Genomic DNA, 17,060 nt, shown 5'->3' with positions numbered 1-17,060 from the left:
AGGGCATTGTGCATTTTGAAAAAAAGAAACTTTTTCCTCCGAGGAATTTTTTGGGCAAAGGCTCTCTGCCCAGTGCCCCCCCCCCCGGGTTCCGACGCCTCTGCTATATTTTTTTATTAGAATTTTATCCATGAACCCTCATCTTGGTACTCTGCGTTGAAAATCCATCATCTTTTTTTAATGACTGATAATAAGTAGTAGTAGTAGTATTGGTAAGGTAAGATGCTAACAGCAGCTTCCCCATCTATCGTGTGGGGACTGAAATTTTTAATTTCTCCACAAAAGGAATTAAGATCTATTCAAAGTTTTGTGTACCTTCATTATATCAATCCACAGACAAATCTTTTCACACCCGCTTTTAGTCATTATAAACATAAAAAAAGGGGGAAAATATGCATATTATAATATGGGGCAGGTGCACGCATACCGCCATGAATTAAAAAAGAAAACTAAAATCTAATTACGATCTTAATCTCAGATGTATTTTCCTAAATCTTTTATTATTATCTAACTATTTCTGGTATTTTTACAGCAAACTTTTCGCCAGGGTCTACCTCCCTATGCATATTTTACAGCGTAATAACAGTGTATCATATTTTGCCGCATTCTTATTATATTTTTTCTATTTATTTATTTTTTGGCCTTAATGTTTAAGTGCATGGACATGTTTTTCCTTTTGTATTGGGGTTATTTTTCTTAATGGGGGTGGGGGTGAAAGCTCAATACTTTGTTGAGTATGACCTATGTTCACCCTACCGGATATCACGTTTCAAACACTTGGCTAGATACCAACTATTAATAGAGATGTGTCAGTAGTTCTAAGAACACACAAGCGATAGAGGGTAGCATGGTATATAAAGATGGGTTACTCTGGGTTGGGTGGAGGTTTGATTGCGGACCTCTTCCACAAAGTTCCCACCCCCCCCCCCAAAAAAAAAAATAGATAATAAAAATAAATGAATAAGTAAATGAATAAATAAATGAAAAAAATAAATAAAATAAAAAGAGGGAGAAAAATAAGCATAGAGAAAGAAAAAATTATGTGAAATCATGATATTGGATTTTTTTTCGAGTAAATTTAATAATAAAATTCACCATTACGCAAATAGTCAAATTCATTTGTATCACCTGCCAGGGATTCGTACGGCACAAAAATTGAAACACTTTTATATTCACTGCTCCAGAATTCCTCTGGAATAAAAGAGAGAAAGTTTAAAACGAAAAGTACAAACAGACACACTCTTACAACAAACTCCCTTGATTATTTTGATAATACAGATTCAACCTTCTACTTTTCCCTTTCCCCCACTCCATTTTCCCCCTTTTCTTATCTTTTTTGTAGTGGAGCTCCTACCCCATGCTCTTTTTTTTCAGGATAGTTTTTATCATTCATAACCATCACGGGCGTAAATTTCTGGGGGGGGGGGTTAGGGATATAATCCCCCTAGAGTGGGTGGTATGTTCAAATACCCCCCCCCCCCTCACACACACACACACTTTTCAAGACAGAAATTGTATTTTTTTTATATCATCTAATGATTAATACTACTTTTAATGATGCGCGAATTCCTCTTTTAAAAAATGCTGTCAAAGTGTTCAAGTTTTGCATTCTGGAAACGAAACCTTTCTCTAGCGCAGTCGACCCGCTCTCACACTCGATCTATTTTTACAAGAATTTGGCCATGACAAATCCTTACGTTTAGTTTTTTGCAAAGGTTATATCCACTGCATCATGAGAGTATGGTTATACATGACTTCTAAATATGGTTATAACTTTTATCATAAACCAATCAGAACATTCTTGGAATAAACTGGAGGGGTGTGTGATCTTTGTGGAAGTGGTGGATAATTTTTGATAAAGACCAAACTAAAGTACGATTAGTTACTGATGATATTGGTAAAATCGATACCTTAATCATTTTATAAGGCACCCTTATTTCCGATAATCATGAGCCCATTATTTTTTCATCTCATCTCACCTCTAACAAGAGAGAACTGAATTTTCTTTTAACAGATTGACTGTTTAACCCTTAATATTTGCTCTTTATCCTAATTCCATTTCTCCTTAAATGTTCGTTATTATAAGTTGCTCTTATTATTCTCTTTAATGTAATAATTGTGCAAATTATGTGAAACCACTGAAGCAACCTTTTTCAAAGCTCACTCACTACGGCTCGCTCACCGCATTTCCTCCTTAATTACACAATCATTGAAAGTTGTTTTTCTGTCTACCTAATGAAAATTGGCTCGCTCGCATTAGGATATTAACTGTTTATAGTACAAAACCATTGTAACGATAGCCATCAAACAAATCGTAAGGTGCCTTAAACTCTCATCATCAAAAGTGATAGATACTTTTGGTAATACTATGATCAGCATTATGCATAGACGGATCCAGGGGGCCTGCCCCCACCCCTTTTGGCGGAGCACAAAAAAGGGGGAAAGAAGTAAAAGAAGGGAAAAGAGAGGAGTCAAGTACCTATATTCTCTTCGTTTATTCCATAAATTGTATTTCTCAAAGTATTCCTTTTCAGGTCTAATTGTCAAAACCTATCAGTTAGCGCTGCACACTCGCATTTTGATTGGTGAGTTATGCCTTTTCATTAATTCCATAAAAAATACATAAAAATCCACTTTTCAATTTGGCTCGCGATTTGCGCTCGCATTGTTTGTTGATAATATTTTAACCCATCCTATTTTTAATTACAAATGTGCTTAAAATGTTCAGTTTTCAACAAATTTTGGGCTCTTATTAGGCTTATCAGATTAATAAATTAGATAATAACATTTTTATGAATTCCTAATAATTGAATAGTCCATTTTTTCAGAATGGAATATCGATAAGTTTCATCTCGCCCTTAGGAAGAGGAGTAATTATCATTTTGAAATAAAATATCAGCTCGGGCTTCGCGCTCGCATGTTAAGTGCGATCTATATCCACTTCAAAAAAATCCTACACAGCGCTTGAGTTAGTGCTTAAATTGACCGTTTTCCAGACCAAAATATCAAATATTTTCAGCTAATGCTTCGGGCTTGCATTATTGATTTTCATACTTAAAATGTATTTAGATTACCCAGATTCTACGTCTAAGTATATGGAACAAGTGAACGCATGTTTATTATTCAAAACGTGCTTTATTATCCAGTTTCAGATCAGATTGTATATCAAAATTTTCTGATCGAGCTTCGCGCTCGTATTACTGTATAAGAAGATACCAAATGACCAATCCTTTCATGATTTACAAAATAATTTTAGGTCTAAACCTCATTTTTTTTTCGCTCGCGCATGCACGCATTGTTTAGTTATTTTCCTAATATCCTGTTCATGATTATAATGTCCAGTTTAGCATGTTTAGGTCGGAATTTCAAATGTTTTTTTTTAGCTCGCGCTCCGCGCTTGCATTATTTGATTGTTGAAATATGTATCGTCTTTACAACTTAACTGCAAACAGTTGTTAAAAGGTAATTTTTTGATCATGAACGTAGTATTAATTATTTAGTTACATACTCATTTTGTTCAGGATCACAATTGCCCAGAATGTTCAATTTTCAGGACAAAATACATACAATTTCCAAAAGTTTTAGCGCCCGCTTCGCGCTTGCACTATCTAAATAGGGCTTATGACATTATTATACATATATTAATGTTCTTTAAAAAAGAATTAAGCTAGAAGAAGTGACTGTTATGACTACCCTTTCAAAGAACCAAACAAAAATCCACTTTGAGCGGCCGATGAGCAGGGAGAATATGGGTGAAAAAATCGCCCCCCCCCCCATTGGCGAAAGCTGGATCCGCCTGGTTACACAAGCCTTACTTCTAAACTGGTCTCTTTTTTCTTCCAGTTTTTTTCAAAGTCTGCATATAACTATTCATATATCTGAGAAGGTTAAATTCATCTTAGGAAATGATAATGAGTTTATTGTATTTTGTTTGTACTCCGATCCCTATACTTCTAAAAATGCTTAATCTATCTATGTCAGTGGTTTTATCGTATTTTGTTTGTGTTGTTATTGGCAACTTCCAAGTGTAAGCTCATTATTTATGTTTATATTGATTTGCATTTCTGTATATTTCCCTTTTTCATGTTAAAAATTTAAATAGAAACTGAATTGAAATTGAATTGAAATGAAAAAACCGATATATTAAAATTCACATAAAAATTCAGTTCAATTTTAATTTATAAAAGACAAAAAATACGTTTCTTTGCTACCCTCGAGACTTATGTTAGAAATTTCCATGCCATTTTGGTTAAGGGGGGAATGAAACCTTTGGAACAAGTAGGCTTGTGTCGAAACATAAAAAATAAAAGAATAAGAACAAAGAAAGTTTGAGAAAAATCGGACAGATAATGAGAAAGTTATGAGCATTTGAATATTGCAATCACTAATGCAATGGAGATCCTCCTATTGGCAAGGCTGAAAATTATGGTTTTAACAGATAAACAGACAAACAAAAATTAGGAATTTCATAAAAGTCGGGCAAGGAATAACAAAGTTATGACATTTTACGTTTTGTATTTTCCCGGTGAAATAGTTCAATGCATACATTCGTGAAATCTGTCTCGGTCATTCACTCGGCTGCTGCCCCATGCATTTTTGCTTTTGTGAAATATTAATTGTACATGTATCATGATTCAACATAATTTTCATCGAATTTCTTTAAGTTTGGCCAATATGAAGTTTTTACACCAATATTTTCACAAATGAAACATTAAATATAAATGAAAATAAAAAAGAAAATAAAGTATTAAAGGCTTACATGTAGGATCTTTGTCCCCATGCAGTCTTTGGCTAGTTCGCTTTGCTTACTTTCGATTTCCCCCTCAAAATCAAGTTGCATTAGTCAAGTGACTTTTAAATGTCTTGAATAGTGTTCTACCACTAACATCAGAGAAGGAGTTATGTTCGATAACTAAAATTAAAGCAAATAAAGTAAAAAAATGTAAACAAAGTAAAACTAATAATAAACACATTGCACATATTGAAGGAAAAATGCCGTTTACACTTGGAACCAAAACTATCTAGGCCCTATTCAATTTCGTTGCGCAATTTGCTTGATGCGAAAGTGCGACGGATTTTTCTGATGATTGATAGCAAATATTATTATTAATGACCAAGCCATGGATGGGAAACGGAATTCAGACTCATCTTCTTATTCTAATCATCACTTGGTAAGTATTCAGCATAACTCTGATGTGTTATTTTTAAATTAAAAGATCTAATTGTAGCGTTAATATTGAATCAGCTTTTTTTCTCAATGGTGTCCCGTGTGTTTCATTTCATGTAGGCCTAGGCCTAAGTTTATTTTGCACGGATCAGGGACAACTCCCACTCATTCCACTCATTCAATGAACAAGGTTATAACCTGGGGCCCGTTTCTCAACACCTGGACAAGTTAGTCATATCTTTATCCACCAACCACGAAGTTAGTTCTAATCTTACTTGCCACTAAGGCAGTGTATACAGCCACACGCGTGTGTCTTTACCAATACCATCCAGCCACACGCGTGTGTCTTTACCATCCAGCCACACGCGTGTGGTTATATCCAGAACACCTATCTGTGGATACCGCCACACGCCGCCAGTAATAACAGTAAAACACGTGTGTAGGTCTGACCGTCTATATCACGATCAAAATAACCTCATTTCTTCATTAAATTCTTACATTCTAAACCCCTTTGATATCCTTAGATCATTTCAATTTCATTCTCACCGTCTTCTCTCCTTGCTTTTCTTGTCTTGTTACAAACGGTCGTCTGTTTAACAGCAAATTCTCTTTTTCTACTTGTGTCGATTCTGGCTTCCTTCGCGGTACGGTGGCAGACCCATACAGCGTTAGCGCAGCGCAGTAGACATACACAGTTTGGGTTACGTTTACGTTTGGTACGAATAATTTTCGTACCAAGCGTTAAGCATGCACGAATCCCGAGTTTCGTACGTACACGCACATAGCCTAGAGTCAGTAGAGAATCGACACAAGTAGAAAAAGTGTGGAAATTTGCTATTTAACAGGCGGCCTTTTGTAACGACAAGAAAAGCAAGGAAAGAAGACGGTGAGAATGAAATTGAAACGATTTAAAGAAATCAGAGTGGTTTAGAATGTAAGAATTTAATGAAGAAATGAGGTTATTTTGATCGTGATATAGACGGTCAGACCTACATACGCGTTTTACTGTTATTACTGGCGGCGTGTGGCGGTATCCACAAATAGGTGTTCTGGATATAACCACACGCGTGTGGCTGGATGGTAAAGACACACGCGTGTGGCTGTATACACTGCCAAATACTAAACCCGTTTCTCGAAAGGCTTCCTAACTAAAATACATTGATATTGATATTATCGGTAAAAAGGGCAGACGAGACGTAGCCTTAGTCACAAAATAGCATAATTTTCAAAAAGAAAAATTATAACAAAATTGCAAATATTGTGATGAATTGGGAATTTCACCTTTTAAGAATAATAGCACAGGTATATTATGCACCATACATACTTAAACCATGAAGACTTGAGCATTCAATTGCTGAGAAAATGGAATTATGAATAATTGATCTCGTGACTAAAAAAATCACATGTGGACGTTGGGATGGGTACCCCCGGGATATCCAGTTTTAATAGTTTACGAAAGCAAAACCATAACGGTTTTTGTTGTAAAATGATGATAATTATACGGTATTTTACGATTCCAAACATCATCAAAATATAGTTTAACAATTCTCTTTTAAATCTTAGATACTGAAACTTACTATTTGACAAATTCTATGTATAAATTAGAGATAGAATTTATCAAAATGTTAATAGGGATCTGAAAACGACAAATACGAGTCCATTTATGGATGGCCTGATGTAGAATCTTTATCAAATAAATTGTTTTACTATTTCAAAATGAATGGTTTTGTGGAGTATTACCAACAGTTTTTGTAGATTCTTTGTATTACAATCATCATAGAATGCATTATCCAACTTGTTTTTTGATGTAATTTCAACATCTTTGATTGATTACGTAAGATTATAATTTTCACATTTCTAGGCACTTTTGCATGTCATAGTCTACCCACGTGATGCCACTACGTCATTAAGAATGAAGTTGTGACAGGTTCGGAGGTGTCATAAATATTTAGTGTGGTTGTTGTACCCGATCTTGGTAAAGAGAGCTTCGTGAAACGGTTAGCGGACAAGTAGCCCACTATCTCCGATTTAGTCAAGAAGTTAGACTTATGACGGTGTTGAGAAACGGGCCCCTTGTTCTCAGTTACATCTCCATGTGTGGCAAAATAAGGGTGGCAATTTTGGATTATTTCCTCTTTTTCTGTGGGACAAATGCTTGATTTTTTACACTGTCAGTTTCCAATACACTGCTATTCATCATATAACTTGGGTCTTATCTAAATTTGATTCTTTAAATTATTTTTTCTTAATTAGGAATAGAGATTGAAAAATGAAAATTTTCTTGCCATATTACTTTCTACCAATAGAGGGCGTATTCACTCATTCAATGAACAAGGTTATAATATGACCTTGTTCTCAGTTATATCTCCATGTGTGACAAAATAAGGGTGGCAATGTTTGGCTTATTTTCTATTTTTCTTTGGGGCAAATGCTTGATTTTTTACACTGACAGCTTCCATTGGACCTGTCAATTCATACTGCTTGGCTCTTATTTAAATTTGATTCTTTATATCATTTATTCTTAATTAAAAATAGAGATAAAAAAATGAAAATTTTCTTGCCATATTACTTTCCACCAATAGAGGGCGTACACAAAAATATGCCCAAAATTCAAGTTTTTGAGCGCTCTGGTGAATACAAAAATTATTCCCACATTACTAATGATAAATAAATTGCAACTGTATGGAAATTAGTAATTTTGGTCACAAAAGTGATATTTTAATGATTTTTTAAAGTGTGTGCTCTATACAGCATTGGCATACCATAGTCCTACCTGTAGATTCTCCACAGGCCAGATGGTAGCAGTGAACAAGTGGGCGTATTAAAAAATATGCCAAAAATTCAAGTTTTTGAGCGCTCTAGTGAATACAAAAATTATTCCCAAGTTACCAATGAAAAATAAATTGCAACTGTATGAAAATTAGTAATTTTGGTCACAAAAGTGATATTTTAATGATTTTTTAAAGTGTGTGCTATGTACAGCATTGGCATACCTTAGTCCTACCTGTAGATTCTCGACAGGCAGGATGGTAGCAGTGCCTACTAGTATGAGGTCCAAACATTAACATGTATGGACCTCATACATGTAGGCAACAATGGCTTGAAAACTGGTTGGAACCATTTTACAGGGCTGCCAAGTAGTACAGATTTTCAGTATTTAGTACTGAAAAATAAGAAGAATACTGATGGTTTCATGCAAAATACTGATTTCTAAAGTTTGCGTTTTATGTGTTGTCTTATGGTATTTCATTGAAAATACTTATGTCGTCATCAAAATACTGATTTTCAGCTTTAAAAATACTGAAATGTTCTTTTTCAGGTTGGCAGCTCTGCTTAGTGTTTCCTGCACCCAAGTATTTAATGATATTACTCACTAAATCCAAGTTGTATCCTGGTCTGTTCATGATTGATTTAAATACTGTCCATTATGTAATCCTAGTCATACTTTCAATTACATTTGATACCTTTTTCAGCTTTTCTTGGCAGTCAGTCCGGTCACCGTCGAGTGCAATCAAAGCAGTCTGAAGTTGATTTTCAGATCACGTGATCACGTAGTTGTAATCGGTTATCCTTTTTGAAAGACGTCAATTATAAATTTTATTATAAAATATATACAGAATGAAAAATTGTATGATATTTTATATATCTCTACAATTAAAAAAATATTGTGTGATATCAATTTCATACTTACGTAAAAGGCGCTATTTAACAAAATACGTATAAGAATAAGAAAAAAAAACGCCTTGAACACAGTGCAAGAAACCTGACAATTTGGCCGCGTTGTTAACAACTATCGTAAGGGGTGTTTATGAATAAAGTTGAACTTGTAGCTGTCTACCGCGACACTGTTTGTCGCAAGACTTTAGTTAGAAACGTGAGAAATGGTCATGAAATTCAATGAAAGAACTGATGAATACCAATTAAGCATTATTCATTTAACAGAATACAATTAGTACAGTTGAACAATTTCTAGATATTAATGCTTAGTTCTAAGCTAGGGCGACCCGAATACGCGTGAACTGAGTCCCAGTTTCTTAACACGGGTGAGTATAGGTGTGTCGCCCAGAGTGCTCTAGACCCCAATTGCTTAATAAGTTAATTGTTGATAAAATAATTTAGAGGTCTATTTTAGCTGCGCAAATGCCGATTTTAATTATTACTATCAATAATTTTGATATAGAAATCGGTAAATGATAATTTACTCACCAAATGGACCTCTTTTGGCTCTGACTATCAGACGTCTTCTCTCAGCTGCCCGCGACTTCATTCTGAAAACGAGCGTGCGTGCATCAACAGCACGCATTTCCAATTCAATCGGCTGATATGTCCGATGTTTGGGAGTGCCATATTTAGAAGGGTGTTGAATTTCCCACCATGGGGAACCCCTGCGGCAGCCATGGCAGATTTTTTGCGATAGATCAACTATGTGCTGTCTCGGCGGTGATATTTCTGGCGGAAGTCACTTCCCCAGACTTTTTTGAGTCATCGATCTTTTGGAGTCCATAATTAGCAAGGGTCATAAAAATCTCTGGAAGTCAGAATCATGGATTATTATTCCCCAAGATTTAAGCCATGGATTAGAGCTGCAACTTGGATCTACTGTGTGTGCACTTCAATAGCATGTATGTTCATGTGGCTTATGCACGCAAGTACTCTGCCAGTGCAAGTCCCTGTAGTTATGGGGAGGGAGTTGAAGTCATTTTCGTCCGATATTTGGAACCGTCCGATGTTTGGGGACTTTAATGGGATATAACTTCATTTCCGACATACATGTATCTACAATGTTGATTTCATTTAAACAAGAACTCATTAAGAAAACAAGAAAAATATAATGAAAAGACATGGAAAACTTGCTGCAATGTTTACGTCGCCATCTTGTTCTCTTGGTTTTCGCCAAGCTACAAGACGCATATCAAGGAAGAGTGGCAAAGGCATTGTGTATACAGGGGTGGTCACTGTTGTACAGGAAAGTTCTGAAGACATTTTGAGTTGAAATCTGAAAGATTGATCAAATGTATCTAGAGCTTAAGTATTTTTCATGTTTTCCCCTACAGAAACGTAATCATCATGATAAGAAAAGTGACTCGGATGATGACAGCTACGTCCCATATGTGCCTTTGAAAGAAAGACGCAAACAGAAGGTAATCTATTCTACATTAGTCCTAGGATCATTTCAGCTGTATTTCTCGAAGTCATAAATTTCAGGGATGTTTTAGAAAGAAACATAAACAGACCATGGGAGTAGAAATTGATAAAATAAATTTATAGAGTAGACTCCGCATTATTAGTCAACCTTGTATAAGTCAAATAATCACTTTATTGGAGAATTGTTTCTGACCAGAGTAGGCAAAATTGTTAATATTATATTTCGGCTAATTTGAGAACATTTCTTTGTCTCAACTTCCAAGAGATTCGACATCATCAGCTCGAAGCCCATTGAATATTAATTGTATGTTATGAATGAAACTTTTTCATAATGATTGCAAAGTTTTGAAATGACATATTTTCTTTTTTTCAAGGTGAGTGACTTCAATAAGATTTTCTCTTCAGTTAACATATAAAAGGACTCACAGATTAAAGAGCCTTCTCTTTTTTGTTTCGATTTTGTTTTACTTTGTACAAGTTGATTTTTTTTCTCACCATTTTTCGCCCATTATCTGTTATATTACTTCACTATAAAATTATTCGCCATTTTCTACGCTACTGACATTTGCAGTACCAATGGTAGCTTTAAACTCAAGTAATAATGTTTAATAGTGTAGAAGATATTGATGATCATAGTAGTTGAAATAGGTAATTGGAAAATTTGATGTTACACAAAGGAGCAAAAGAGAGTTGCAATGTTTCTACTGCCGATTGCTAGTCTTCCTCAGGCAAATTTTAGTTTGGACTGTTATTAGATTTAGCTCTGAATGATTTCAGAAATATTTCAAGCATCTAGGGAGTTTTTCATGAAGCACCTATTCAGTGATTTTCCCTGATATATTTGCTCCAAGCCAATCGAATACAGGGAATTCAGTAGCTTATAACAGCCATCTTTTGCATATTTCTCCTGTGAAGGTTGACAGGATCCAGAAGCTTGTGACTCGTAGGGTGGTTGAGCCGGATGATTATGGACAGAACAAATATTTAGAAGAGGAGGAACTGGACACTGGGCCGAGAGCCAATGTTAGTCTTCTTGATCAACACTCTGAACTCAAGAAAAAGGCAGAGAGTACGTTGCAAGTATTTGTTATGTTCTGTAGTGCAAATTTTGCTCCCACATGTACATTCAATAATTTCACTTCGAATTTGTTGCATTGTAAATGAATTGTTTTATTGAATGACTAATTGCGCAGTCGGTTGATTTGTACTTGTGTTAACTTATTTATTAAAAAAATAACATTTGGCTTCTATTATGTATGTATTATTGTTTTAATTTTATTTGTTCCTATTTATTTTTTAGTTTTCTCTAACTCCATTTGATTTTATTCAATTTCATCTCATTTTTTTTATTCATGAAAATTTGTTTCAACAAGATTATTGCATTTTTCTGTAGAAAGAGGGAGGATGAGACTGTTGTATTATTCTTGTTCTACGTACCATGAATGCTTGTTCAAAGATGTCAAATTTCCTGTGACATCTGATGCCTATATGATTTAAGTGTTTGTGTGTTTCGTTTGCATCAGTACACATCTTCAGACATGTTACGTTTGCATTACTGCACAAACACATACTTCTTCTTCCATTGAGTACAGTCCTTTTACAGAGTATAGTCGTACTTCCTTATTGATGCCGGTTTGTCCAGTACTTTTTTATTTTTAGTAGTTTGATTTGGATACAATCACTTTCAAAACTACTAGGTGGGAGACTTAATATTGTAACTTCTTTGCAAGAAAAAAAATCAATACATCTTGCATGCAGACCCAGGAAGTTCATTGAAAAAAAAGGAAAAAGAAATGAGAAATTCAAATAAAACCCTCTTCACAATCAATACAATGGTCAAGTTCATTGTTAGAGGTTATGAGGAATTGTACCTATTTGAAAGAAGTGCTTTTGTCAGAAATACTTTTACCAGGTGGAGGTTTACTCCCTTTTTCTCTCCACTATTAATGATATGGGCAATTTATGTCAGATTATCATGATTTTGGCATGAAATACAAACAAGTCATGCCAATTACACAAGAACATGTAAAAAGGGCCAAAGTTTTGTTGGAAAGGTACACTATAAGAAGATTTTTTAAAGATGAATTAGAGTATTATACCACATACATGTAGAAAGGTTCACTTCGAGCTGCTAGAATAATGCAACACAGGGGGTTATGGGTCAATGTTCAAAGAGTAAATGGTTTGATGGAGTACATGCAATATTTTTTTTAAATTGTTATTCATAGGTACAAAATCAACAGCATTGGACAAACAACTGGAAGAAGAACAGAAGATTCTCAACAACATCCAGGAACAAAGAGCTCTGAAAACTGCAGCAGAATTGGCCAAAGGCATCACATACTCGGAATCGCTTGTTACGGGGTAAGAATAAATATAATGTTTATTCATTTCATAGCACGTGATACATCACCTGTACTATAAGTGAGTTACAACGTATAAACTTTATTTTTACCTGGGTCATTGTTTCCTTTGCTTATATGCTTGTATGGTGTATGTAGTTTCTCCACTCCCTGGGGAGCATTCCACTTTAATACAGCTTCCAAGCTCTCATTTAAAAGCAAGTAGAGAGTGGTAAAGCGTAGATGTCATGATAGGGAATGGAAAAGAAACGAGAGGTGTTATTGATACAAATGTAATGTAATGTAATAATGTCAGGATTGAAATTGAGGTTGTGTTTTTGTCTCGCCTGCGTAGCGGAGCGAGACATAGGTATCAATATTTCCGGTGTCGGCGGCGTTGTCGTCGTCGTCAACAATTGTGTTGTACACCCAATAACTTTCTATAGCTTCGAGGTGGGATCACCAAATTCATACCAGAGGTCCATCTCCTGAAGGCACAGGTCAAGTTTGAATATGAGTCGAATTTGAATAAGGTCAAAGGTTAACAAACTTTCCATGACTTGCACAATTGTGTTGTACACCCAATAACTTTCTATAGCTTCGAGGTGGGATCACCAAATTCATTCCAGAGGTCCATCTCCTGAAGGCACAGGTCAAGTTCGAATATGAGTCGAATTTGAATAAGGTCAAAGGTCAACGAACTTTCCATGACTGGCACATTTGTGTTGTACACCCAATAACTTTCTATAGCTTCGAGGTGGGATCTCCTGAAGGCACAGGTCAAGTTCGAATATGAGTCGAATTTGAATAAGGTCAAAGGTCAACGAACTTCCCATGACGGGCACAATTGTATTGAACACCCAATAACTTTCTATAGCTTCGAGGTGGGATCACCAAATTCATACCAGAGGTCCATCTCCTGAAGGCACAGGTCAAGTTTGAATATGAGTCGAATTTGAATAAGGTCAAAGGTCAATGAACTTTCCATGACTGGCACAATTGTGTTGTACACTCAATAACTTTCTATAGCTTCGAGATGGGATCACCAAATTCATACCAGAGGTCCATCTCCTAAAGGCACAGGTCAAGTTCGAATATGAGTCGAATTTGAATAAGGTCAAAGGTCAATGAACTTTCCATAACTGGCACTGTGCTATGTTGTACATATAATAACTTTCTATATCTTCGAGGTGGGATCACCAAATTCATACCAGAGGTCCATCTCCTGAAGGCACAGGTCAAGTTTGAATATGAGTCGAATTTGAATAAGGTCAAAGGTCAATGAACTTTCCATGACTGGCACTGTGCTGTGTTGTACACCCAATAACTTTCTATAGCTTCGAGGTGAGATCGCCAAATTCATAACAGAGGTCCATCTCTTGAAGGTGCCATTCAAGTTCAAATGTGAGCCGAATTTGAATAAGGTCAAAGGTCAATGAACTTTCCATGACTGGCACTGTGCTGTGCTGTACACACAATAACTTTCTATATCTTCGAGGTAGGAGTGCCAAATTCATACCAGAGGTCCATCTCCTGTTCGAATATGAGTCGAATTTGAATAAGGTCAAAGGTCAATGAACTTTCCATGACTGGCACTGTGCTGTGTTGTACACACAATAACTTTCTATAGCTTTGAAACAGGTATTAAAGATATCTGACTGGTATTGTATGTTCGAATGCTTTTTGCATCTGTTTGTTCCACTAATGGCATGACCTTATCTGTTTGTTCCACTAATGACATGACCTATAGTTTTGACATGCAGTCTCTTCATGACTGCAATATGCAGGCGAGACAACGCTTGGCGTTTGCCTTGTTAACCACTTGTATGCCAACGAAATAGAATTTTGGCCATCGCCGCAAGAACTCAACAGGCTTAATTATTTGTCCATTTCTCATTGCATTAATTTTTTGCAAGACATTAAAGTACAATTGATACATTTGACTATGGAAAGGTTATGGGTACCTGGCAGGAATTAATTCCTTGAAATTCCTGCTAACACCACAATAATAGTACCCAAAGTCCCTAGGAAGTGCACAATAGAGACATTACATAATATTGTGATATATGATATAGGAGTGTTATCTATAAATATCTATTATCATGTGATTGAGGAAAAATGCTATGAAAATTTTAAACTTTTTTTCATCAGATGGAGACCACCAAGATGCATCACGGAGTTGGGCGAGGCCAGACACGAGAGGGTGCGCAAGAAGCTTCATATACTGGTAGAAGGGTATGACATACCCCCTCCTATCAAGCATTTCAAGGTACGTTCTGTTTCGTAGATTGAATGTAGTCTAAGTAATAATATATTTTTATTTTTTTTATTGATACGTATTGGGGGCGGGGGGGGGGGCATCCTGGTCTAGTGGTCATGACGCCCGTCTTTCAATCTGAGGGATGTGGGTCCAATTGCTTCTTTCAGCAAGAAATTTATCCACATTGTGCTGCACTCAACCCAGGAGAGATGAATGGGTACCTGGTAGGAATTTATTCCTTGAAATGCAGTGTGCGTAACAGCTGCTCTGCTAAAGCCACACTAATTATGCTGCATTACTGTAGAGCACTAAGAGACTTCTGATAAAGTAAGTGTTGAGTGTTAGATATTAAGCAAGAATAATTATTATTGTAAATAAACATTTTATCTTGCTACCTACATGAAGTGGTTTGCCAGGGTGTTTTGTGTCTTCCATATTGTATGTCCTCCACAGGAAGAAAGGCTCCAATTATTTTATGATTTCTTTATGGGCATTGGAATCGTTTTATCTCTTTTGTGTGTAAATATTTCAAACTTTTCATAATCATAGGCCTGTAGGCCATATATGGCAAATCAATGAAGATTCGAACTGTTTTTTTTTCTGTATATATCAGTCATTAAAGTAGCTGTTTTACTTCAGTAGGGGAAGGCAGGGTAATTTGAGCATAGGGGCAAGTTGAGCCACCACCCCAGGCCAATAATGAAAGAGTCAGACATTGTGGTGGTGTCATGTATTGATGACCCATTACATAACCCTTAACCCCACCACATTGTTTTCAACTTTGAAATAAAAAGTACATTTTTAGAGGGAAAAATACAAATTTCAGCCAAAAAATTAAAAATTGGTGTGAAATAGATCATTGCTTTTTACACACACACACGTCTTCAAATAAAATAAAGAAATCAGAACAATATTGTTAGTCCAGGTATAGATTCTCATTCTTGTCATGATCCTTTACAAGATGGATGCATAAAAAATGTGTGGATGTGAAAATATTGCATGAAGTTCAGAACGGGGTAAGTTGAGGCAACCAACTTGGGGCTAGTTGAGCCATGGTAATTCTTATGGTAATGTATAATAAGAAAAACAAACAACTTTTGAAAAGCCTTTGATATGCAGGCAGAAAGGAGCAAATTCACATGACAGTTCTTTTACTTGTAGAGGATGTTAGTATTTACAGCGAATTAGCAAGTGAAAAGACTTTGAATAAAAAAATGACATGCTGGTTCTTCCAGCATAGATTTTGTTGTACATAATTTATGTGGCTCAATTTACTCCAGAGGGGGGCACAACTTACCCCATATATATATATGGGGCAAGTTAAGCCATTTGACATCGTTTTTTTCAAAGGTCACATTGACTTTAAGTGTGGGGGTAGAAAGTTATATAACAAAATATTTCCCAAGAATCAAATTTAAAGGCAAGGAACTTATTTCTACAATATTATTGGTCATATCAATTCTAACATGCAAAATGCAAAAAGTGATACAACTTACCCAGCCTTCCCTATACGTATTCCCAATTTTCTACTTTTAGAAATATGACAGTCATCTGAATCTCATGAAATGAAATAAGTCACTAAATTTCTGCAACTTAATATTCATTTCAGGAGATGAAGTTTCCTAAGAGCATCATATATGGGCTGAAGAAGAAGGGAATCACTCGGCCTACACCGATTCAAATACAGGGTCTACCTGTAATGTAAGTGCACTCCATGTAATGAAACTCAAATTTACATTCTTTTTGAAAGAAGAATTGAATTAATAGAATTCTAGAGCAGTCTCACAGATGATTTATTTTTTTTGTCTCTAGCAATGGCAATGTCGTAAAATAATTGTAAGGTTTCATGAAGCAAGTTTTGCAGACCATTTCACAAAGACTTACAATTATGGTAACTGTGCCATTATGGCTATTAGTGGAAACCTTGACATTTTGAATGGCTGCTGAGTTCTGTTGTCATGGTACCTAACATAATGGCAAAACTACCATAATCATAATTGAATCATTTCAATTCAAATTCAAGTTTATTTTTCTCTCTGCATAAAATGAACATAATTGTGATAAAATAGATGGGAACAAAGTTTACATCAAATACATAAAGTTTACAAAAAAAGCATGGAGAGGGAAGCAGCCAAAAAGGAAAAAA

At 35.5% G+C, this 17,060-nt stretch overlaps 1 protein-coding gene across 1 annotated transcript in view; it reads left to right on the top strand.

Annotated features, from left to right (window-relative positions):
• The first annotated feature begins 5,036 nt into the window (after nt 1-5,036).
• Nucleotides 5,037-17,060, top strand: part of LOC121425091 (probable ATP-dependent RNA helicase DDX41) — a 46,411-nt gene continuing 34,387 nt past the window's right edge. Inside the window, exons 1-6 of the mRNA XM_041621064.1 lie at nt 5,037-5,171; nt 10,222-10,308; nt 11,228-11,381; nt 12,541-12,676; nt 14,806-14,923; nt 16,524-16,615. Coding sequence (XP_041476998.1) covers nt 5,121-5,171; nt 10,222-10,308; nt 11,228-11,381; nt 12,541-12,676; nt 14,806-14,923; nt 16,524-16,615 — 638 coding nt within the window. The 5' untranslated portion in view covers nt 5,037-5,120. The remainder of the gene's footprint in view (nt 5,172-10,221; nt 10,309-11,227; nt 11,382-12,540; nt 12,677-14,805; nt 14,924-16,523; nt 16,616-17,060) is intronic.

This window comes from Lytechinus variegatus, chromosome 12, assembly GCF_018143015.1.
Source record: "Lytechinus variegatus isolate NC3 chromosome 12, Lvar_3.0, whole genome shotgun sequence".
Classification (NCBI taxonomy): domain Eukaryota; kingdom Metazoa; phylum Echinodermata; class Echinoidea; order Temnopleuroida; family Toxopneustidae; genus Lytechinus; species Lytechinus variegatus.
The sequence above is the reverse complement of the archived record's forward strand: the minus strand, read 5'-3'. Positions and strand labels throughout refer to the sequence as shown.